This window comes from Mytilus californianus, unplaced genomic scaffold, assembly GCF_021869535.1.
Source record: "Mytilus californianus isolate M0D057914Y unplaced genomic scaffold, xbMytCali1.0.p SCAF_1, whole genome shotgun sequence".
In the NCBI taxonomy this organism is placed as follows: domain Eukaryota; kingdom Metazoa; phylum Mollusca; class Bivalvia; order Mytilida; family Mytilidae; genus Mytilus; species Mytilus californianus.
In genome coordinates, this window is record NW_026262581.1 from 22439716 (window position 1) to 22466338 (window position 26623).

The window sequence follows — 26623 nt, forward strand, 5'->3', positions numbered from 1 at the left end:
CTGATTCCCAGCAAAGAAGTCACTAGACATGCCAAAGAAATAAATTTTAGCTTATTGTTTGAAACCCAGTAACAGTACAAATCCAGTTTTAATTGCATATATGTACTTTTGTACCACAGAAGTGTTTATGCTCTTTGATTTGCGTTGCTGGTATTCATCTTGTTCATACATCAAATTACCGATTATTATTTATTTATTTTTCAGGTTTCTTTCGAATAGCATTCTGTTTGTTGATTCAAGACTACCAAACACATTGTCCTTCATTCCCCCAATGGAAAATCCGTGGTTATGGTTTTTGCAACAATTCATCGATATATACGTGTTTACATAATACCAATGAAGACAAGTTCATCGAAAATTGTGGATTTGGTTTAAATTTACTAGAACCAGGTACTTTAAAGTCATATGAAACGAGTTTCTTGTAATTTTGATGTAATTGAAATTATTTAACCATTGCATGCATATATATATCATGTATATATACTATAAAACTAAGTGCACGTTTTTTTATATTTATTATGAATCTGTAACGTATTATAGACAAAAAATATTTCATTCAGTGATTGTTGATCGCTAGCTAATTAACTTCGAGATTGTTGCCGAAGCTTACAGAATCGTGACATTGATAAACAATAAACACAGAGCACTTTGAAAATGTGACAAATGAGTGAATTGAAAGAGCCCTGACATTTGTTAATTAAACTTTTGCTTGACCATGTTGACAGTTGTTCAATGATTTGTTGTATTAAATTTGTACTTTCCAAAGCACGTTTGTTTACATTCTTTCATCACAGTTTTCCCCTCGCACTTGCGCTGTGCAGTGGCCATAGTTATAACGAGAAGTCTTGTAGTTAAGGTCACTGCATACGAGAAAAAATCGGCGAATTAGTGTCTGGGAAGACAATAATTGAATATTGGTACATTTATTAAGATTTCCATAATATAACACATTGATAAAGGATTTTCTTTTAACAGAAAGTTCACGTTCACTTGTTTTATTGTAAAACTTAGCCTTTCAAGTATAAAAAACATATTCAACTTTAAATTTGAAGTTTCATATGACTTTAATACATATATCTCATTGTGTGTTTTTACTTAAATTTTTTTTTAGATTTATTCTGTATACAAAAATAATGTTTTATGTTTTTTAAAAAGTAAATTTGAATGTTGCATTTTGTAAAGTTTTAAATAAATTTAGTTTAGTTTTGTACTGGCCCTTCTTTAAAGACGAGACGTATTGTGCTCCAGACCCTGTCAGCAACATCTTGATCTTGATAGGAATACGGTGATACATCCAAGGATATTAATACACGCGTGCGTCAAGTAATTTACTTAAGTGGGGCCCCCTTACAATTTCACTAAAGGTTTTAGCTGGTTCTTCTGCTGTCTGAATTTTGATGAAAATATCCAGTGGTAGTTGGTTCCAGTCTAATGGTATTTGGTATGAAACTGTATTTTAATGTGTCTGATTTTGTTTGAAGTCTGAGGAAATGTTGGCTATGCATGTTCTTGGTTGTTCTTGATGGTTTTTTCAGTTGGTCAGATGGTAAGTTTGCTTGACTGTGTATACTTTTGCAGAACAGGATCAGTCTGTTTTGTGTACAGCGGTCTTTTAGTGATGGTAATTGCAGTTGGTCTAAAATTGCTGTCATACTTCCTGGTTCGTAGTTGTAGTTTGATGTTATGAACCTAGCCGCTCTTTTCTGTACATTTTCCAGGTGGTCTTGAAGATATATTTGATGTGGGTCCCAGGCAGTGCTTGCATATTCTACGACAGGTCGTATCAGTCCTTTATATGCCTGGAGTTTAACTTCAAGTGCAGAGATCTTGTAGATAGGAAGGCGTTAATCCAATTCAAGATGTTTTTTTGGCACGCCTTAGTGAAGTTTACTTTTTAATAGCTCGTGCGGTACGGTGTCAAATGCTTTTTCAAAATCCAAAATAAATATATCCGTTTGTTTCCTGTTGTCAATGGCAGTTGCCCAGTCGTGTATTACGTTAATTAGTTGGGTTTCACAGCTGTGTCTTCTTCTAAATGCATGTTGTCGGCTATTTAGGATATTGTTATCTTCAAAGTGCAGCATTAGGTTCGAGCAAATGACATGTTCTAGTAGTTTGCAAGTGATACATGTTAGAGATACTGGTCTGTAATTACTTGGGATGGTTCTGTCGTTCTTCTTGAATAACGGGCATATATTAGCATTTTTCCATTCATCTGGGATGGTTCCTCTGTTAATGCATTGTTGGAAAAAGTGAGCCATTACCTCTGATATGTTAAGTGCCAATTTTTTCAGTACTCTGAGGTGTATACACAGGCACTTGTCTCAGAAAAAAAAATTTCCTCTATTAAGGTATATAGGAAATTTTTTTTCTGAGACAAGTGCCTGTGGATGTATACCATCAGGGCCCATCGCTTTTGACGCATAAAGTTTTCAAGTATGTTCTCCACTCCTTTGGTTGTTACTGTGATGTTTCTCATTTTGTCTACATGAGGAGTTTGGTATGGAATGGATTCATATTCTGTCTCGGTATAAACGCTTGTAAATTGCGTATTCTATGCCTACGCTTTCTGTTGGTCTGTATCGGCGGTCTAATTATCTTGGGTCTTAAGTGGTGGTATTCCCTGTTTGTCTGCCTTCTGGTTGTTAATATATTTCCAAAATGGTTTAGAATCCTGTTTTATATCGCCTATTAAGTTGTTGATGTAGTTGTTTTGGGCTATTTCAGTTTCCTTGTTAATTGTGCGTCTTAATAATTCTTGCCATTTTCGTTTTATTCTCATGCTGTTGTTTTTTTTTAAAGTTGGCGTGTTTTCTGTTCTTTCGTTTTATCATGGCCTTGATATTATTATTTATCCATGGTATTGACTATTTTCCTTTTGATGTTTTAGTTGGTACATTGATTTTTGTGGTTCCTAGTACAAATGTATAAATTCTTTTATCATGTTCCAGTTATTTTGATGGCCATTGAAGTATCTGTCTCTGGTGAAGTCCCTTGAGTCTTCTCTCATCTGATTGTAGTTTCCCTTTGAGTTTTGGAAGAAGGTCCTTTCTGGTCTTATTTTTCTTGGAATTGTGCATCTCAGAGTACCAACACTTGGAATAGTGGCCATGGCCTATGGGTAGCCAAGCCCCATGTATATAGCATATAGCAAACATAGCTTGGTCTCTTGACATAGGTCATGAATTATTGTTTTTGTAGTTTCAACTAATTTGGATTCTGTTGATAGGAACCTTGGCTGACAAAATACATTTATTGTAAGGGAGCTACCATTTGATATTTTGAGGGGTGGGGATTAATGTAGAAAAAAAGGCAGGATAGGAGTTTTGAGTGAAAAAAAAAGGCAGGATGAGCAACTTGGCAAAAAACAAAATGCAGGATGACAATATATGTAAAAAAAGTCAGGATAAACTAATAAAGAATAAATGTGGATAGTGTCCACATGTGGACACAGATGATGCCCCCGCTTGCATATCATATAGTTATAAAGGGACATAATTGAAGAACGGTAAAAGTGACACTACCCAAATTTGAACTTGATCTGAGCTTTGTGGTAATAAGCAATGTGTGTAAGTCTTGTAACATTTGGTTGAGACTAACTTAAGTAGAGAACAGAAACTAAAAATTCAGCAATTTTTCTATTTGTAAACACGCATAACTCTAGAACGGTTGTGTATAAGTTTTATAACATTTGGTTGAGACAAACTAAAGTTAGAGAACGGAAACGAAAAATTCAGCAATTTTTATGTTTATAAAGGGACATAACTCAAGAATGGTAAAAGTGTCGCCACCAAATTTCGTACTTAATCTGTATTATGTAGTAATAAGCATTGTGTATAAGTTTCATAACATATCAGGCATTTGGTTGAGGCAAACTAAAGTTAGAAAACGGAAACAAAAAATTTGTACTTGATCTTAGTTTTGTGGTAATGAATATTGTGTATAGGTTTCATAATGTTTGGTTGGGGCAAACTTAAGTTACAGAATGGAAACTAAAAAATTTTGCAATCTTTCGATTTATAAAGGGGCATAACTCAATAATGGTTAAAGTGATACTACCCAAATTCAACTTGATCTGTGTTTTATCAGTGGAAGTCAAAATTAAACACTGCATTGTATAAAGCATTGATTGTAGTTGATTCAACTATAATCATGGACAAAGGAAGATAACTCCAATTTTAAAAATTACTTAATATTTAGAATAAAATAAAATTTTTGCAATTTTTCCATTTATAAAGCGGCATAACTCTAGAACGGTTAAAGTGACGCCACAAAAATTCAAACTTGATCTGTGTTTTGTGGTAATAAGCATTGTGTATAAGTTTCATAACACTTGGTTAAGGCAAACTAAAGAAAGAGAACGGAAACGAAAAATTCAGCAATTTTTATACGACCGCAAAAAAATTTTTGTGGTCGTATATTGGTATGACGTTGGCGTCGTCGTCGTCGTCGTCGTCGTCGTCGTCCGGCGTCGTCGTCCGAATACACATTAGTTTTCGCACTCTAACTTTAGTTTAAGTGAATGGATCTCATTGAAATTTTACCATAAGGTTCAATACCACATAAGGAAGGTGGGGATTGATTTTGGGGGTTATGGTACTAACAGTTAAGGAATTAGGGGCCAAAAGGGGCCAGAAATAAGCATTTTTGTAACTTCCAGACATAACTTGTGTGTAAGTGTATGGATCTCTCTGACATTGTACCACAAGGTTCCATATCACAAAGGGAATGCTGGGATTGATTTTGGGGGTAATTGTCTCCAAATTTTAGGAATTAGGGGCCAAAAAGGGGCAAAAAACAAGCATTTTTCTAGTTTCATGACAATAACTTGTTTGTAAGTGTATGGATCTTTATGAAATTGTACTACAAGGTTCCATATCACAAAGGGAATACTGGGATTGATTTTTGGGGTAATTTCCTCCAAATATTAGGAATTAGGGGCCAAAAAGGGGCAAAAAACAAGCATTTTTCTAGTTTCATGACAATAACTTGTTTGTAAGTGTATGGATCTTTATGAAATTGTACTACAAGGTTCCATATCACAAAGGGAAGGCTGGGATTGATTTTGGGGGTTTTCCCTCAAAATTTTAGTAATTAGGGGCCATAAAAGGGCAAAAAAAACATGCATTTTTCTAGTTTCAGGACAATAACTTGTGTGTAAGTGTATGGATCTTTATGAAATTGTACTGCAAGGTTCCATATCACAAAGGGAAAGCTGGAATTGAGTTTGGGGGTAATTGCCCTAAACGTTTAGGAATTTGGGGCCAAAAAACAAGCATTTTTCTAGTTTCCAGACAATAACTTGTGTTCAAGTGTATGAATCTCTCTGAAATTGTACTGCAAGGTACCATACCACAAAGGGAAAGCTGGGATTGAGTTTGGGGGCGATGAATCATAAGGGGGTTCAAAAAATTGGGGGGGGGGGGGGGATTTTTTTTTTCCTTTTTTTTCTTTAACATTTTCCATTTTAAATTGGTTATTTCTGATTTATATATAAAAGCAAATAATAATGATATGGTTTGAATAGGCATACATGTGAACCTCCCGACGGGAGTACAATAATCCCGTTTTCAGGGGTCTCCTCCCCCCCTCCCGTTGAAAAAATCCTGTGTATGAAATTTTTCATGAATGAAAAATTTCTGCCCAACATAACATCTCAGGCATCTGGTGTAACTGACATTACCTGAAGTTATATTTTACCTGTAAATCAATTAACATGCATAATTATATGGCTTCACTTGTCAGCTTGGGTGTCAAACATACTGGTAAGCAACGATTTTTACCTCAGGCTAACTGCCGTTGTGTAACAAAAACTGTGTATTTATTGGGTTACTTCCCTTGATTTATCCTGTTTTAAGTTACTTTCCTTTTAATAATGAAAATTTTTAAAAGAATATAAATAAAATATAAATTGAACAAATAATCATAAAAGGATGGTTATTAAATGATTTTAAATGTCTTAGGACAAATAAAAAAATAATAATTTGAAAATTATTTGAGGATTCTATACTTCCTTTTAAGGCTTAAATTGAAATTTATATAATAACTATGACCCTAACTTTTCAGATAGAATGAATTTCTGAGTTTGCAAATAAAAACTATTTGCAAGAGAAAAAAATAAAAAATAAAAACTATTTGCAGACAGCTAAACAAATGTTCTGGTTGCAATGATTGTTTTATAGAATATGAAGTAAAAAATTTAAAGAACATACTGGAAAAAAACAATGTTAGATTGAACATGTAGAATATAAAGATGGAGAAACTTTATAAGTACAAGGGTACTATAAACATAATAAATTGGTTGGAAAATTGAAGAAAACACACTTTAAAAGACCATTTTTACAGCACACGGTTACATTTACAACAAAATTAATGTCGATTAAAAACCTCCTGATCTGAGTCCTAATCTCCTGACCAAAATTTCCCAATCTCCTGATCTGAGTTTCACAGTCCATCACATGTATGAATAGGTAAATTGAAAATTTTTAAGTTCTTAGACCACTTTCATTCTGTGTCAGACACCTATGCTGTGTCAAATATTTAATTACAATCCAAATTCAGTGCTGTATCAAGCTTGAATGTTGTGTCCATACTTGCCCCAACTGTTCAGGGTTCGACCTCTGCGGTCGTATCAAGCTGCGCCCCAGCGGAGCATTTTATTCCATTTGTAAAGGGGCATTACTCTAGAACGGTAAAAGTGACGTCACCAAAATTCAAACTTGATCTTTGTTTTGTGGTAATTAGCATTGTGTATAAGTTTCATAACAATTAGTTGAGGCAAACTTAAGTTAGAGAATGGAAACCAATTTTGGTACGTACGTACATACGTACAGACGGACAAGGGTAAAACTTAATGCCTTCTCCGCTACGGCGGGGGCATAAAAAGGCAGGACCAAATAGAGTGAAAAATAAAAAGGCAGGACAGAGATTACAACTTAAAAAAAATGCAGGACAATATTTTTCATCCTAGCCCCCCATAAAAATCAAATGGTAACTCCCTGAATAAAAATTTTTTGGCAGGAAGTTTTGATAAAATTTTAGTTGCCTAATGTCATGAGTGTAAGGACGGAACATTCCTTGATTAATATCCATGTGAGGTCAAGGACTGCATGTTCCATACATGATCATCATAGTTAAGTATGGTTACAGTTCATGAAATTAGTAATTGGTATCAGATTTCTGCATGTGCTGTCTTATGCCTATATGAATTTTTATGTTAGAAGAAACATCGTTTTGAAATTGAAACCCACCCATTTCCCTCTCCTCTTTACTTTTTGTCTGTGGTGCATTTAACTTTATTTTAAATTCAATGTGGTTTATCTGATTATTTTCATGATTTAACTTATAATATGAAATCAAACAGACCTAGAAAAATCCAACTGTAGGAGTTCACTATCTATTTATATCAATATTTATGTTTATATCGGGCTATATGACCGTCAACAGTCTTCAGAAGGTCACCTCCATGGTTAATTAGATGGCGTCTAGACAAAAATACACACGAAATGGTGATACATACTATTAAGTTTATGCATCGTTAATTGTTTATTTAAGACTTTTTTAGCTCACCTTTCCAAAGGAAATGTGAGCTTTTGCCATCACTTGGCGTCCGTCGTCGTCCATCCTGTGTACACTATTTCAAACATCTTCTCTGAAACTACAGAACCAATTCCAACCAAACTTAAGCTGAATGATCCTTAAGGTATCTAGAATAAAGTTTGTGTTTTATTTTCTGTTTCGTCAAAAAACTTGGCCGCCATGGCTAAAAATAGAACATACGGTTAAAATGCAGTTTTTATACGACCGCAAAAAAATTTTGTGGTCCTATATTGGTATGATGTTTGCGTAGTCGTCTCGTCCTGCGTCATCATCGTCCGAAGACACATTGGCACTCTAACTTTAGTTTAAGTGAATGGATCTCTATGAAATTTTACCATAAGGTTCAATACCACAATAGGAAGGTTGGGATTGATTTTGGGGGTTATGGTACCAACAGTTAAGGAATTAGGGGCAAAAAAGGGGCCAAAAATAAGCATTTTTATACGACCACAAAAAAAATTTTGTGGTCGTATATTGGTATGACGTTGGCGTCGTCGTCGTCCGGCGTCGTCCGAAGACACATTGGTTTTCACACTCTAACTTTAGTTTAAGTGAATGGATCTCTATGAAATTTTACCACAAGGTTCAATACCACAGAAGGAAGGTTGGGATTGATTTTGGGGGTTATGGTACCAACAGTAAAGGAATTAGGGGCCAAAAAGGGGCCAAAAAATAAGCATTTTTGTAACTTCCAGACATAACTTGTGTGTTAGTGTATGGATCTCTCTGACATTGTACCACAAGGTTCCATATCACAAAAGGAATGCTGGGATTGATTTTGGGGGTAATTGCCTCAAAATTTTAGGAATTAGGGGCCAAAAAAGGGGCAAAAAACAAGCATTTTTCTAGTTTCAGGACAATAACTTGTGTGTAAGTGTATGGATCTTTATGAAATTGTACTACAAGGTTCCATATCACAAAGGGAAAGCTGGGTTTGAGTTTTGGGGTAATTGCCCTAAACGTTTAGGAATTTGGGGCCTAAAAGGGGCCAAAAAACACATTTTTCTAGTTTCCAGACAATAACTTGTGTTCAAGTGTATGGATCTCTCTGAAATTGTACTGCAAAGTACCATACCACAAAGGGAAGGCTGGGATTGAGTTTGGGGGTGATGAATCATAAGGGGGTTCAAAAAATTTGGGGGGGGGGATTTTTTTTTTTTTCCTTTTTTTTCTTTTTTTCCTTTTTTTTTCTTTTAAAATTTTCCATTTTAAGTTGGTTATTTCTGATTTATATTTAAAAGCAAATAATAATGATATGGTAGGAGATACACACCAAACAGGATGTGTAAATTATTATATAATAAGTATTGTGCAATAGCAAGAAATTTTCAATTGCACAGTATTGCACAATAGCAAGAAATCTTCAATTGCACAGTATTGCACAATAGCAAGAAATCTTCAATTGCACAGTATTGCGCAATAGCAAGAAATCTTCAATTGCACAGTATTGGGCAATAGCAAGAAATATCCAGTAGCACAATATTGCGCAATAGCAAGAAATTGTCAATTGTACAGTATTGCGCAATAGCAAGAAATATTTAATTGCACAGTATTGTGCAAAAGAAGATACTTCGTATAAATTGCTTATTTCTTGACCAATTTCAATGGGGTTTTATTCTTGAGTACTTGGGGTTCTTTAATATGCTGAATCTAACCATGTATTTAGTTTTTGGATTTTGGGCCCCGTTTTTAAATTGGTCCACATTGAGGTCCAAAGGGTCCAAAATTAAACTTTGTTTGATTTCATCAAAAATTGAATTATTGGGGTTCTTTGATATGCTGAATCTTACCGTGTATTTAGATTCTTAATTTTTGGTTCCGTTTTCAAATTGGTCTACATTAAGGTCCAAAGGGTCCCAAATGAAACTTAGTTTGATTTTAACAAAAATTGAATTCTTAGGGTTCTTTGATATGCTGAATCTAAACATGTATTTAGATTTTTGATTATGGGCCTAGTTTTCAAGTTGGTCCAAATCGGGGTCCAAAATTAAACTTTGTTTGATTTCAACAAAAATTGAATATATGGGGTTCTTTGATATGCTGAATCTAACCATGTATTTTGATTTTTGATTTTTGGGCCCCGTTATCAACTTTGTCCACATTGAGGTCAAAAGGGTCCAAAATTAAACTTTGATTTCATCAAAAATTGAATTCTTGGGGTTCTTTGATATACTGAATCTAACCATGTATTTAGATTTTGGATATTGGACCATAATAGGTGAATGTCCAATTTAAAATTTTTAAGTTCTTAGACCACATTCATTCTGTGTCAGAAACCTATGCTGTGTCAAATATTTAATCACAATCCAAATGCAAAGCTGTATCAAGCTTGAATGTTGTGTCCATACTTGCCCCAACTGTTCAGGGTTCGACCTCTGCGGTCGTATCAAGCTGAGCCCTGCGGAGCATTTTATTGTAACTTCCAGACATAACTTGTGTGTTAGTGTATGGATCTATCTGACATTGTAACACAAGGTTCCATATCACAAAGGGAAGGCTGGGATTGATTTTGGGGGTAGTTGCCTCAACATTTTAGGAAAAAGGGGCCAAAAAGGGGCAAAAAAACAAGCATTTTTCTAGTTTTAGGACAATAACTTGTGTGTAAGTGTATGGATCTTTCCGAAATTGTACTACAAGGTTCCATATCACAAAGGGAAAGCTTGAATTGAGTTTGGGGGTAATTGCCCAAAACGTTTAGGAATAAGGGGCCAAAAAGGGGCCAAAAATAGGCATTTTTCTAGTTTCCAGACAATAACTTGTGTTCAAGTGTATGGATCTCTCTGAAATTGTACTGCAAGGTACCATAGCACAAAGGGAAGGCTGGGATTGATTTTGGGGGTGATTGCCTCAAAATTTTAGGAATTAGGGGCAAAAAACAAGCTTTTTTCTAGTTTCATGACAATAACTTGTGTGTAAGTGTATGGATCTTTATGAAATTGTACTATAAGGTTCTATATGACAAAGAGAAAGCTTGGTTTGAGTTTGGGGGTAATTGCCCTAAACATTTAGGAATTTGGGGCCAAAAAGGGCCAAAAAACCAAGCATTTTTCTCGTTTCCAGACAATAACTTGTGTTCAAGTGTATGGATCTCTCTGAAATTGTACTGCAAGGTGCCATACCACAAAGGGAAGGCTGGGATTGAGTTTGGGGGTGATGAATCATAATGGGGTTCAAAAAATTGGGGGGGGGATTTTTTTTTCCTTTTTTATCCCTTAGAACTTTCCGTTTTAAATTGGTTATTTCTGATTTATATATAAAAGCAAATAATAATGATATGGTTTGAATAGGTAAATTAAAAAATTTTAAGTTCTTAGACCACATTCATTCTGTGTCAGAAACCTATGCTTTGTCAAATATTTAATCACAATTCAAATTCAGAGCTGTATCAAGCTTGAATGTTGTGTCCATACTTGGCCCAACTGTTCAGGGTTCGACCTCTGCGGCCGTATCAAGCTGCGCTCAGTGGAGCATTTTATTATAAATTGCTTATATTTCTTGACCAATTTCTAAGGGGTCTAATTCAAAATTTTGAATTTTTTTGGGTTCTTCAATATGCTGAATCAAACCCTGTATTTAGATTTTTGATTTTGGGCTCCGTTTTTAAATTGGTCACATTGAGGTTCAAAGTGTCCAGAATTAAACTTTGTTTGATTTCAACAAAAAAATCATTTGATTGGTTCTTTGATATGCCAAATCTAAATGTATATAGATTTTTAATTTTGGGCCCCGTGTTCAAATTTGTCCACATAGAGGTCCAAAACGAAATTTAATTTGTTTGATTTAAAAAAAAATTGAATTCTTGGGGTTCTTTGATTTGTTGAATCTAACAGTGTATTTTGATATATGATTCTGGGCCTGGTTTTCAAATTAGTCTACATTCATGACATTAAGGTCTAAAGGGTCCAAAATTAATCTTAGTTTGATTTAAAAAAAAAGTTGAATTCTTTTAGTTCTTTGATATGCTAAATCTAAACATATTTTTGATTTTTGGCCCAGTTTTCAAGTTGGTCCAAATCAGGGTCCAAATTTAAACTTTTTTTGTTTGATTTCAACAAAAATTGAATATAGGGGGTTCTTTGATATGCTGAATCGTGCTGTGTATTTAGATTTTGGATTTTGGGCCCTGTTATCAAATTGGTCCACATTGAGGTCCAATGGGTCCAAAATTAAACTTTGTACATGTTGTATGAATTCATCAAAAATTGAATTCTTGGTGTTCTTTGATATGCTGGATCTTAACATGTATTTAAATTTGAATATTGGACCATAAAAGGTAAATGTCCAATTTCAAATTTTTAAGTTCGTAGTTTTAAGTTTTCTGAGTCATAAGCCTATGCTGTGTCAAATATTTCATCACAATCCAAATTCAGAGCTGTATCAAGCTTGAATGTTGTGTCCATGCTTCCCCCAACTGTTCAGGCCAGGTTTGACCTCTGCGGTTGTATCAAGCTGCTGCATGTTATTGGTTTTAGTATAAACAGCGGTACAAAATTTGGAAAGCAGTCAGTGTTTAGATCTGTATCTCACACTACTCATGTCCCTAATACTGGACCTACAAGACTGTCCACCAGTCTACCAGTTGACTGTGTATTGCCGAGACAAAATTTTATGCCTGGCTCATATTTTGGGTACATTTAAAGTGTGAAATGAAATAGAAACAGAACGGAACAAAACAAAACAAAACGAAACAAAATAGCGCAAAACGAAACGAAATACAGCAAAACGAAACTAATTAAACGAAATGAAATAAATATTTCTTTTTTACAATTCCAACTTAAATGTCCCCGCTCAATGTCTTTATATGTACCAATATAGGGAAAGTCAGTGTGAACTGATATATATGGGTCCAAAAAGTGGGATTATCAGAATATGATTGAGTGGTTAGAAAGTTTTTCTGTAGACTGTTTTTGTGTGAGCAGGTTTACATTCGGCTTATATTTACATGTAAAGAACTTTACACATTGTAATGTAGGTTTATTTGTTGTTGTGAACATGAAATATTTGCTCCCGCACTGACGTTTAGCCACCCATATCGAACGAATACATAATGTGTAGATCATTGTTTACGCTTTATTTCGCTGTCAGGTCTAGGTATGGATGTGTAAACCTAGGTTCGTTACGAGTGGTGGCTGTCTTCTCAGGTGAACTGGGAGAGTTGGGGGATAACTTCAGTTTGTTTATTTGAGGAAAATTCTGGGCATTTTTGTGAGTTTCAAGAAATTTCGGGTTGGCATTTGTCATTTGGGTCTGTTAATGGTCATGAAAGCAGATTTGGGTAGCCTTTTTGTCAGAATGTCAGATTTAGGGTACGTGTTTTGTAATTCTATGCAAATTCCCTTTTGTCACATGTTTGTCTACATGGTCTAAGTAAAATTTTATTGGATTTATGTCAAGTTAAATTTGGATAATATAGGGTATGATCTGTTTATTTTCTTAATACTAAATAAGGGTCTCTAAAATTAAATATGCAGTGCTGGATAATTTCTGATCTTTTTAGTGAACTCAATCTGATTATTTCGAGGCGGGGTTTACAATTTCAATCAATTAAGGATTTGAGTACGCCATGGATGCTATCCTCAGTGAGATCAACTTCTCTGCTATGCACGCGTTAATAAGCAGAAATTGCTAAAATTCTAAAAAATAAAACCCATTGAAGTGGAATTTATCTTGGGTTTAAATCTCCCTTCCTCCGCCGAGTGTGCACACACTTAGTAATCTTACTGTATATAGCTATAGTACAGTCTGCTGGTGAAGAAAATGCGGTGTAGGAACATTTGAGTAGCCATGTTCAACATTTTGTAACCATTTAACTGCATACTTTTCTTTGCTCTTAAAAGAAATGGTTAATTTCAATGAAATTTCATGTTGCGTTTCTGTCATATATGATATATGCGTCATCCGAAGACATTTGGTTTCCAGACAATAACTTTAGTATATGTAAATAAAAATCTTATGAAATTTAAACACAAGGTTTATAACCACAAAAGGGAGGTTGGGATTGATTTTGGGGGTTATGGTCCTAACAGTTTAAGAATAAGGGACCAAAAAGGGGCTCAAAGAAGCATTTTTCTAGTTTCCAGACAATAACTTGTGGAAAGGTGTATGGATCTCTGAAATTAGACCACAAGTCTCCATACCACAAAGGGATGGTTAGGATTGGCTTTGGGGGGTTATGGCTCGAACGGTTTTGGAATAAGGGGCAAAAAAGGGGGAAAAACAAGGGTTTCCTGGTTAATTGACAATTACTTGAAAGTACAATGTTATGTTTGGATTACCTCCCTTACACTGCTTTTAAATTATGTATAAAGAAATGTTGTATTGTCTTGAGGTGATAAGCTGTCAATTTATTTTTAGAAGTTACTATTAAAAATGCTGATTAAGGAATATTAATTTTAGCCATGATTATGTATGTCATTTTCTATTTTAAGACTTTTATGATGTATTTAAATGGGTGATTATGGTTGCAAACTCCATTGTAAATTTGAAATGAGATTATGACCATACCTTTCTTTAAATATTATTTTTTTTTTTTTTTTTTTTTGCCAAAAAAAGGGGGGGGGGGGGGGGGGAAGGGGGGTTAAAAAAAAATTTTTTTGGGGGGAGGTCAATTTGCAACAGCATAGTGTATTGCACAAAAGCAAAAAAAGGGGGGGAAAAAATTTTATTTTGTTTTTTTGGGGGGGGGGGGGGGGGCGTCAATTCGCAACAGCATAGTGTATTGCACAAAAGTAATTCTAAGTTCTTTGACTACAGTTATTCTGTGTCAGAAACCTATTATGTGTCAAATATTTAATTACAATCCAAATTCAGACCTGTATCAAGCATGAATATTGTGTCCATTTTTGCCCCAACTGTTCAGGGTTGGACCTCTGCTGTCGTATCCAGCTGCGCTTGGCGAAGCAATTTCTTTCTTTCTAGGGTAATATTTTACCGTTAAAACTTTTATCATTCAAAATGATGTGTGAAAAGTTAACACTTAGCCAGTAAGCACCAGTATGTACGACCCCCCTGAAAATAAACATTTGCCCCTCTGCCGATTTCATTTGATTTGTTCCAACTAAAACAATGAAATTCAGATGCATGCAAACTTTGAAACACACAACCATGTTGTATTATAAGACATTTGGCAGAGATTTAAGTTAAAATTATAAAATAAATATTTATTTTGTTTCATTTCGTTTCGTTTTGCTGTATTTTGTTTTGTTTTGGCTGTATTTCATTTCATTTTGCACTATTTCGTTTCGTTTCGTTTTGTTCCGTTCCGTTTCTATTTCGTTTAGCACTTTACAGGTACCCTCATATTTTAACTTTGGCACATGTATACTTTTTGAGATTCATGTCATTATCATTCATCTAAATTTTAATTGGATATTATAAATTATGAAAACCTTCCTTGCCTTTTAGCTATTTATGCCTATCCTAATATTGAGTTGATCATTAAACTGTCCCCCTGTCCCTTGGTTCAGGTATTGAGTCAGCTCCCCCTTATTGAATAGTGTTTGGCCATGGTGACAGATGAACTTGCATATCCTCAGTCAGGATTCTACTCAATCAAAATTATCTCCCCATTAAGCTACTTAATTTTTTCATTCGTGAAAATGGAAGCCATTATAGGGATGTCGCACTGTCAATTTAGCTCTTGAAAACTGAAATTTATCCATGACATCATTACGATCCTTATAATTACTTGACAGTTGTATATTTTAAAAGACAAATGTATCTTATAACTATCTAGCATCATTTTATGTACATGTACCTTTTGGCCTTTTGACAACTTAAAACTACTGTCTGATCGATTGGTAGGGGAAATTTCAAAAGTTAAAAAAAACACTTAAAAAATTCTTTTTAGATATTTCGTGGAAGAGAAAAAAAATGAAATGAAAAATTCAGAGGTTAAAGACTTATTACTCTAGATAACACACACAAAAAAGTATTTTTATGCCCCTGCCCAACGGAGGGGACATTAAGTTTTACCTGTGTCTGTCCTTACGTTCGTAAGTCTGTACGTCTGTCTGTACGTTCCAAAATTAGTTTAGTTTCCCCCAACCAAATGTTATGAAACTTGTACGTAATGTCTATAGGTGTAATACCACCATTGATTTTCCCCTATTAGTCTTTGTTAAATTTGCACTTTTCAAAAAATTGTGCAGAATTTATCTTTGTTTCAAATAAAGAAATACTTGGCATGAGTAAAGTTTTATCCTGTCCAGTAGTATAGAAAAAATTTCACATAACATTTCATTGCATATAAGAAAATAACCATCACTGGAAGTTAACCAATCAAATTTTCCCCCTTTTTTAACCTGTGTACAAGCTTTAGTAACCATGTAACCTCAAGTTTCCAAAATATTCTATAGAAACCCCAAATAAAGAAATAATGGTGCTTTGAAATACCCAAGATATATGTTTATGACTCAGAAATGTTTTACTGCAATGAAATGTAGGATCAATTACCTACAACTGTCAAATTCAAGGGAATATTTTTTTTCGACCTATTTTCGTATGCAACCGGATGTGACGTACTATGATTTGGTGGTATTACACCTAAAGAAGACTTTTTTGTTGAATAAACTGAATGTGACTTTTTTCCTTTGTAATACTGGTTATTTCAAGCATTCCTGTCAAGTTTTGTCATAATCAGTTCAATAGTTTGAGAAAAATCTAGTATAATGTAAGACGACATCTACAGCGATTCGAGCAAAATTTCTTCGAAAAATTCAAACCAAGCCGCATCATGATAGAATATAGTGTGGACCAATAAATGATCAAATATTGATCTCATCTGCCTACAAACAGTTGAATATGATACAAAAGATGACTTTAGGATGATAAATACTACTAATGGACCTCTTATTCTTCCTTATAAAGTCTCTTTTGGTCCATTTATACCTCTCATTTCCTCAAAATTTCTACTTTTTAGGCCAAAAAAATAAAAATTTTGGGGTAACTTTCACTCATTTATGATAGAAATGTTATTATAAATGATTAATTGAAGTATTCAAGCTGCTTGAACTATCCGTATAAAAGTTTACTGTCTCCAAGGAGGTTTCAATAAGTCCTTGCGTAAAACTTAAATTTACGCCGCGTTCCAGAGAGGGACATAAAAAACTTCTCTTTTGGTGAATAATTTGTTGTTACTGCTTTAAAAATAATTTCATTTACTTAAAACTATATATTTATTAAAGTATTTCTTAGGAAAAATTTTCTAGTATAGCAGAATATAAGAAATAAGGAGAAAAAGCTCCCCAAGACTCTAAGTATGGCTTGTTCTGTCAACTAATATTCATGGTAAAGTCCTATTTCAAGGAAATTTTCTCATAAAATGTATTTTGGAGACTCAATCTACTCAGAATATTTCATTATTTGTAATATTTCACTTAAATAGCAAGAAATTTTAACACATGAGAGTACTCACAAGGTCAAAGGTGCATGTACAGCTTCCCATATTAGGTGTAATACCACCATTGATTTTCCCCTATTAGTCTTTGTTAAATTTGCACTTTTCAAAAAATTGTGCAGAATTTATCTTTGTTTCAAATAAAGAAATACTTGGCATGAGTAAAGTTTTATCCTGTCCAGTAGTATAGAAAAAATTTCACATAACATTTCATTGCATATAAGAAAATAACCATCACTGGAAGTTAACCAATCAAATTTTCCCCCTTTTTTAACCTGTGTACAAGCTTTAGTAACCATGTAACCTCAAGTTTCCAAAATATTCTATAGAAACCCCAAATAAAGAAATAATGGTGCTTTGAAATACCCAAGATATATGTTTATGACTCAGAAATGTTTTACTGCAATGAAATGTAGGATCAATTACCTACAACTGTCAAATTCAAGGGAATATTTTTTTTCGACCTATTTTCGTATGCAACCGGATGTGACGTACTATGATTTGGTGGTATTACACCTAAAACCACCAAACACAGATCAGGTTTGGATATGGGTGGTTTCACTTTTGCCATTCTCGAGTTATGTCCCTTTTTAGTCCCCTACCGATGAAGTGGAAGGGGACTTTAGGTTTGCACTCCGTCCCTCTGTCTGTCTCAGTTCTGTCTGTCTGTCCATTCGTCAGTCCGGCAAATCAGTTTTCTACACTTTTTTTCTTCATGCTAAAAGATATTGATTTGATATTTGGTGTATTGTTTTATCATGACAAGTTACAGATCAAGTTCCAATTTTGTTCCGGTCTGAAGATTTTGTGCAGAGTTATGGTCCTTGAACTTAGAAAATTCATTACTCATTTCAATACTCACAGAATGCTTGTTAAATGAAGAATTGGCAAACTTGCAGTTTCTACACTCTAACTTTACTTTGCCACAACTAAATGTTCTAAAACATATACACAACTCTTATTACCACAAAACACAGATCAAGTTTTAATAATATGGGTGGCATTACTTTTGCTGTTCTCAAGTTATGTCCTTTTATGGACAAATTGGCAAATTTGTAGTTTCAGCACTCTTACTTTACTTTGCAAAAACTAAATGTTCTAAAACATATACACCATGCTTATTTCCAACAAACACAGATCAAGTACCAATTTGGGTGGTGTCACTTTCATTGTTCTTTAGTTATGTCCCTTTTTAAATGGAAAAACTGCTGAATTTGGCGTTTCTGCATTCTAACTTTACTTTGTCACAACCAAATGTTAAAGAGGTACTAAAACGCAAAAAACATGTTTGAATAATTTTAAAGTTTGAAATAATCGTTAAAAAAGCAAAATACCAGATAAAATTTTATCTTGTTATTATTGAGATATTTGCAAAATACTGTCTGTTCCTCATTTGCACACCTGAACGATTTAGTAAAACACGCCACTAACACCCTCTAATTCTACCCAAAGGAAGTGACATGCAGTGGGTCACCCTGATCAAATAAGTGTATTATATCGTATTATATCGTGTGTAAACAGATCAGCTCACGAAGTAAAATAACAGTTTTGATATATATGGTGACAATTACCAACCGAATCTACATTGAGAATATTGATATACGTTTATCGAGGCTTGATAATCGCATAAATATTTTAATCAAATGTTTATAATAGGAAAAGTATTAAAAAAACATATGTACACAATGCTTCAAACCACCAAACACAGATCAAATTAAAATTTGGGTGGTGTCACTTTCACTGTCCTTGTACATTTATAAATATTGACAAATTTGCTGTTTTGCACACTCAACATACAGAAATAAATGCCATTAAGTTGCATCTGTGTTCCATGCACACATTCTTCTTTTATTTAAAAAGTTATGCTTAAAAAAGATCCACAAGAAAGTCTGTCGTCAAGGGCTTTTAGTATGAATTTTAGAGGTCCACAGGTTAGTTATCGATGTTTCTGACTATTCTTTTGCTAGCAGCACATTTCATGAATAATATAATTAATATGCCTTAATTTTAATTGGAAAATGTGTGAACGAAAAAAGACAAAAATACAAGTTATAAATACACCTCAATTTTAACATTTGTAGTTTGAAAGTTAGATTTTTATGCCCCCGCCGCTAGATGTCGGGGGCATTTAAAAGTGTTACCCTTGTCCGTCCGTCCTGTACGTCCCGAAATTGGTTTCCGTTCTCTAACTTTAGTTTGCCTCAACTAAATGTTATAAAAATTATACACTAAGCTTATTACCACAAAACACAGATCAAGTTTGAAATTGGATGGGGTCACTTTTACCATTCATGAGTTATGCTCCTTTATAAACATAAAAATTGCTGAATTTTTTGTTTCCATTCCCTAACTTTAGTTAATGCATCAACCATATATTATAAAACTTATACACAATGCTTATAACCACAAAACACAGATCAGGTTTGAAATTGGGTGGCATTACTTTTACTGTTCTTGAGTTATGCCCCTTTATAAATGGAAAAATTGCTAAATCTGTCGTTTCCCTTCTCTAACATTAGTTTGCCTCAACCAAATGTTATGAAACTTATACACAATGCTTATAATCACAAAAAACAGTCTTAATAATGTAAATCCTGCATCTGTATGTGGAAGTTGCATGTTTACAAGCGGGGGCATCTGTGGCCCATAGACACATTCTCCATTTATTTTATAATTAAATATAAGATACAATCATCAGCATATTGTAAAAATTAATAAAACTCTCACTTAATTAAAAATTTATAAATATCAAATCAATGTTTTGATATTGTAAACAAAATAACTGCTAATCAAACATTTAAATTTGTTTCAGGATATAGATTTGTTATAAGTGGTATGCTAGACAGTCGGCCATGTGGACCAGAAAGGTTTCAACCGTTCTCATTGCTACCTAACACAAGCAGCAGATGTGTGACACGTAAGTCTCAATGCAACAGAGAAGGACAGGTGGTTTACAGTAATGGAACAACAACAGATGACAGATCGTGTCGCTGTAATTACATAGACAATTTCGTGTTTGTCACAAAGCCAAAGAAAAAGTGCTACTGTATTCCTTCTGAAGAGGATTGTAGTTGTTATAGCAAGGCCTGTGATGTAGACTACTATCTGACGCCAGGTAATTATGCTAGCAAATTCTGAAAAAAATGTAGAAATTTAACTATAAAGCAACATGTTACTAACAATTTTTGACTAAGTGGTATTTCTTATTTATATTTTTACATGTACAAAAGTAGACTTGATGTTTATGTAAGTGAGATAGCAATCCATCAACACAATCAAAATAAGGTCAAAGAACATTTGCTGACAATAACGGAATCACTATTTCTGACTTCTCACTGATCACGTGGAAATACTTAATACATTTGTTTCACTTTTCACTTTTCAATGTTGATATTCTTTTCTTTTGATAACTGAAAAAGATTAAATGTCACATGAATACAGATTTAATTTAGATTGAATTATTGACTCGCCAGCTAATAAAACATCAACATTTTCATTTTAGCCTTTTTTTTTAAATATTGAACCAAACTGACTGCTAACAGCGAAATTTTTTTTTCTTCAAAATGCTTTTTTATATTAATATAAATATTTGTAGCCCCAAAAACAATCACATTTTAATTTTTTGTACCTTCAACTAGATGTTTTTTTTTTTTTTTTGTGTTGTTTTTTTGTCTCAAGATGTATTTAAGTTACACCTCCTTTTAGTCTTTTTAATTAAAAGTCACAAATCTAAAGTATGAATAAAAAATATCAAATTTTGTAGTATTGGTAAGATAAATTCAGTGATATATTCATGAATGTTATGAAAAATGAAAACACGTTATAAATTTCATGCGTCTGAAGCGCTTTTCTGGATTTACCTTCATCAGGAACGCACAAAGCCAACTATTTGAAAGCCAAGGATTGGTTTGAAAGTAAGACTAGTTGATCAATAGGTAATTAGAAACCATGTTACAAGACATCTTTAATGTTAAGAAGAGTGATGCAATTGATATTTCCCATGTGATATATCCTACCACAAATTGCTTGAAAAGCTACTTTCACAGACTCATAAATGTCATTATATAAAATTGATAAACAAAACCCTCGAGACAAAATAAACAATAAAAAAAGTCCCAGAATGACAATTGTGAAAAATTTTGGCTATAATAAGCATTATGAATAGCATTTATTGGTAAACTTTACAGACAAAATAAAATCTATGCTGTCTGCCAATCTGACCTTAACTGTTACTGAACATGCATTTATTTATGTAAACCCATATATTTTTATACATATGTTCTTATATAATGTATGTTTAAAGAGAAGGGGACATTTTCAACTTTTGTATATTCTATCTTTTGAATATATTTCCTCTGGAGTTTTTTTTAACACCAACATTACTTGTTTTGCTTAATAGTTTTCAAATAAAGATTGATATATATCTTTGATCCTGCACACACGAATGAAATATTTGTCTGTCATGCATCAAGAAACAATTTCCATGGCGACTTATGAATTTTACTTACCATGCTTACTGTTAACATAGAAATGAAATTTCAGATCATACAAAGTTTTACAGATCTTTCAGTTTAAATTCTGTTTCACATGCAGTTATAATAATCTATAATGAAACACTTACTTTTCGCAGATTATCAGTGTGTTCATTTTAGCAACTGGACTGGCATCTTCCAATGCCCAGCGATACAAAATGAAAAGTAAGTTAAACATATGTTGCTGAAAATAAGCTTACTAGCAAAGTGTTTCGTTAAAATTAATTTTCATAATACCTTATAGGAGAAAAAAGAAGATAAAATGGAAGCAGGACCAAAAATATAAATATTTTAGCTAATGGGCATATAAAAGATTATCCAAATAAGGTGAACAAACCCAAGAGACTATCAATATTACAGAGAATGCTAAAGATTGAAAAAGGAACCAACTGAAAATGATAGGGTGCTCTTAAAAAGAAATCAGTTTCTGCACCAAAAGTGGCACCTGCAATACAATACAGTTAATACAACTATAATTTTTGTCTTGCCTGCGACGAAAGTTGCAGTATGCGAGACATAGGTATTATAATCCGGCAACGGCGTAAACTTTTTGTTTAAAACTTTATATTTCAGAAGGTAGAAGACCTGGATGCTTCATACCTTGTGTGCAAATGCCTTATGTTTAAAAGTTTCAGTCTGTCTTATGTCCATTGTTCTTGACCTCATTTTCATAGCTCAGTGACTGCATGCTTGAAAATTTTTTTTTTTTTTTTTAAGTGAAATACTCACTTATGAGTAATAGGATAACTATATTTGGTATATGGTTTCCTTGCAACTTCTGCATGTCTGTCAGTTAGGATTCACCTAACATCGACATCATTCCATTGACCAGTGATCAAGGTTAAAGTTACGTGGTCAAGTCCCTATCTCAGATACTATAAGCAATAGGTCAACTTTATTTTGTGTATGGAATGATTGTAAGGTGTACATGTCAGACTGGCAGGTTTCATCTGACCTTGACCTTAATTTCATGGTTCATTAGACAATGTTTAGTTGTTATGGTTTGGTTTATTTCTCAGATACTATAAGCAATAGCATGAATAGGTCAATTGTATTTAATGTATGGAACAGTTGTAAAGTGTACATGTCTGCCTGCCAGGGTTCATATGACCTTGACCTCATTTTTATGGTTCATTGGTCAATGTTAAGATTTTGTGGTTTGATCTGTTTCTCATGTACTATTAGCGATAGGACCACAATATTTGGTTTAAGGAATGATTGTAAGGTGTACATGTCTGTCTTTCATGGTTCATCATGTTGATCCAGATAGCAAGTACACAAGCCAAAAGAAAATCAATGTTGATTGATTTCTTTACAGCCCCCAAAAAGAAAAAAGAAGCAGGCGAAGACAGAATCACATATTATGCAATTTACGCATGAATATATCGATAGTTGTTGTGACTGACAATTCTTTAATAATGATCATAATAATTTTTGGATCCATTCAAAGCTGATATGGTTGTCAAGTATATATGATTATTGATGCGAAGCTCAGCGATAACACACAATATGTCGGTGTAACAACAGGTTGATGTATATGTATTGTCTATCCTGTTTCCAGTTTCTGTTATAGTTTATAGTCTAACTTACTCTGAAAAATCTCGATTTAAAAAAAAAAAATCACAGAAATTTCATATAAGTTGGCCTGCAATTTTTGTTTTTGTGCACGTGCATGTTATTTTTTTTCAAGTTTTCATTTCTTCACAAAATTTGAATGTATGTTTGGCTAGGCTAGGAAACATACTGCCTTAATTTCTTCATGTTTAGAATCAATTATTTTGGTATGTTTTGACTGGTATCCTTTATGATCTAGGTTTTGAGGTTGTTTCTTAATTGTTTATTCAACTTGATGGCATTGATTTCTTGGTAATGGTTGATTATGACCCATCCGCTGCTTTCTTATCTTTTGAAAATATCTGGCAATATGATTGATTACAATTAAGATCATTACTGACATAAAAATATTTTTATTTGATAAGCAATATCACAACTTACTAATAAGATTAAACTTACTAAAACAAAAGCTAAAAAAAAGATATTATTCCTATGAAACCTCATTTTTGGAAAGATTGGAACTATTGTTCCAAGTCTTTCCTAAGGCACCGGCCTCCCAAATAAGAAGTAGGACAGGTTAGCTACTAAATCTAGAAAATGTATACACACTGAAATGTAGTTCCCTATAATTCTCATCTTTGTGCACATATACACACATGAACTGTGAAAAATATTGGTTGTATCTTTAGAGGATTTCATTCAACATGTTCAAGTATGTATGTCTATAAGTTTTGTCAATTTGCAAGCTATGTTTGTCATTTTAATTAGGTGAGAGTAATGATACAATACCAGTATGACACCTGCCATTATAACCAAAGAATCAGAGACAAGATTGGGCCTTAATGACAATGTCACACCTTCTTATATGCCAATCATATTGACCAAATTACTAATCATCCTCCGTATATGTCTTGCATAATTAAACAGACCCTTCATTATACATCTCAATACACAAATACTTGTAAACTAATGTATATATATATATAGAAATGATAGATTTATTCCTTGCCTATTACTTTTGATCTACACTACATAAAATGATTTTATAAATTATGTCTGAAAGATAAATGATTAAGGATTAACAAGATCTTTTTTTTTGTCAAGCCTGCGACTTTTGTCGCAAAAGCAAGACATAGCGATCCTACATTCCGTCGGCGTCGTCGTCGGCAGCGTCCACAAATATTCACTCTGTGGTTAAAGTTTTTGAAATTTTAATAACTTTCTTAAACTATCCTGCATTTCAACCAAACTTGGACAGAAGCTTGTTTATGATCATAAGATAGTATCCAGAAGAAAATTTCGTAAAAAAAAAAATCCTGTTTATCCGTATTTTACTCATAAATGGACTTAGTTTTTCTGCCAGTTAACATTACATTCACCCTGTGGTTAAAGCTTTCAAAATTTTAATAACTTTCTTAAACTATCCTGCATTTGTACCAGACTTGGACAGAAGCTTGTTTATGATCAAAAGCTAGTATCTAGAAGGAAATTTTGTAAAAAAAAATTTCCTGTTTTTCCGTATATTCCGGAACCCTTACAAATTTTTTTGTTTTATATGTTGAAAAAGTACATTTTCAATGCCCTTTTCTGGAAAATGTTAGATTATAAATTGAATTAAAATACACTTTACAACTTTCAGTGTCATATAATCATGATGATTGTTTTCAAAATCAATAAGCAATTCTCAGAAGAGAAAGATAGTATACCTATGTTTCAACTTACAAAATGCCCCCTAAACAACCTTTTTAGATTATTTTTTGGAGACAATATAGATCTTAGTTTCAAGTCTATTTGTTGGTCCCATGTCCTACAAGGATATTAGATTGGTAAACTTTATAAGAAGAATCTTTATTTGGTAATTTCTACTGTTTCTAAAGATAAAATGCAGTTAATGCAATTGTCAGCAAAAGTGCTATATTAATGTCCTTTTTTGTCCACACCAGACCTAAATATAATTTTAAACTATTCAAACTACTCTTCCAATCTTTCCATGAGTGAATTCCATCACTTTGATTTATGCACTTGTAAACTCTCTGAAAATGCCTCAGAGTGCACCATTTTTAATGTATAGCCCCCGTACCACCCCCCCCCCCCATCTTTCTATCGCCCATTTCAAATTAGTAAACAGTCTGTTCACGTCAAACTTATTGAAGCCCCTGTTGATAACGTTAAGTTTATGTGATAATTTTTATTTTTCCTATCATGATTTCCTTGATAAAGGTTGCTGCTCACAAGGAAGCTATTAAACCAAGAGTTCCAAGTGGTGAAGTTGAAATCATTCCTTTGCAAATTTTACAGACGCCATCACAAGTTGGTTGACCGTTTCGGAATATCTGTTTCACAGTTAATAGCGGATATGTTCCTAATGTAGTAACTACAATCCCGTCCCCTTTTCCCGAATGTGACCTACAGAATTAGACTTATTACTGGGTTTACTAACACGAGCAACACGACGGGTGCCACATGTGGAGCAGGATCTGTTTAACTTTCCAGAGCACCTGAGATCACCCCCAGTTTTTGGTGGGGTTCGTGTTGCTCAGTTTTTAGTTTTCTATGTTGTGTTTGTCTGTTGGTCTTTTTCTTTTTTAGCCATGGCGTTGTCAGTTTATTTTCGACTTGTGAGTTTGAATGTCCCTTTGGTATCTTTCGCCTCTCTTTTGTAGTAAAACCTTCATATTACAGACTTTCAACATGAATTCAATGATAAGTAAAAAACAGGCAAGACATTTCAGTATGTGCTCTCTTGTCATTAATTAAATATAGAAATGACCTTTTCTATTTCAGTTAGCATTCCAGAAGACAATTTTCTTTTATGTTTTTATGTAGTTTTTCCATTTTGGAATCATATTTGATGACCTTACTCCTTAGATGAATTTCAAAAATGCATTCAAACACTATTGACAACAGTCATGATGCTTATGGTAACTACAAATTTGGCGATAAATCTCATACGGTGATGTTATATCGAGTAAAAGAGGACTGGATTACCGTAAAGACAATGAAACATGTCCTTGCTTATCTGTGACATGATATTCTATATTTTTGAGGTATCTTTTGTTTTAAGTTCGATGGAATAGATGTGTTCAACATACATGACATACATAGTCACCAAACTTTGAATTATTTAGTGTGAGGACATCATCTATATAATGTGAAGTTAAAGGGTTATAATGCTAGCTTTTTTTTTCTTCCTGAATGAAATCTGTCTAAAATTTATGAATAAAGGATCAAGTTGGCAAGAAGAGTAGCACAATTGGTGCCAAAATTAATAAATATGTTGTCTATATAAAAAAGATCAAGCATTTTGATGATGTTTTAAGATCAGCTTCAGATGTTTGGAGCAGCATGTGTTTTTACAAAGTATGTTTTATCCCTTCCTCATGTTCCTGAAACTAAATATGTATTTCTTTGTTTCTTTCCATTTAAAACAAAATTGGACTAATTCTCTAAATTATGTCTTTAAGTTTTGAATAAGATGTTTTAGCATATATAGTGTAAAAGGTACATTTTTTTGTAGATAAGTTAACTGTTTTTTACCTGC

The 26623-nt window shown here is 33.4% G+C and overlaps 1 protein-coding gene across 9 annotated transcripts in view; it reads left to right on the forward strand.

Moving 5' to 3' along the window:
* Nucleotides 1-208: 208 nt before the first annotated feature.
* The window catches only part of LOC127716069 (uncharacterized), a 75123-nt gene continuing 48708 nt past the window's right edge, over nt 209-26623 (forward strand). For all 9 annotated transcript variants that reach the window (XM_052222191.1, XM_052222408.1, XM_052222327.1 and 6 more), the window contains exons 1-3: nt 209-390; nt 19809-20111; nt 21627-21693. In XM_052222191.1, the coding sequence (XP_052078151.1) occupies nt 19832-20111; nt 21627-21693 (347 nt within the window). In that variant the 5' untranslated portion in view covers nt 209-390; nt 19809-19831. The remainder of the gene's footprint in view (nt 391-19808; nt 20112-21626; nt 21694-26623) is intronic.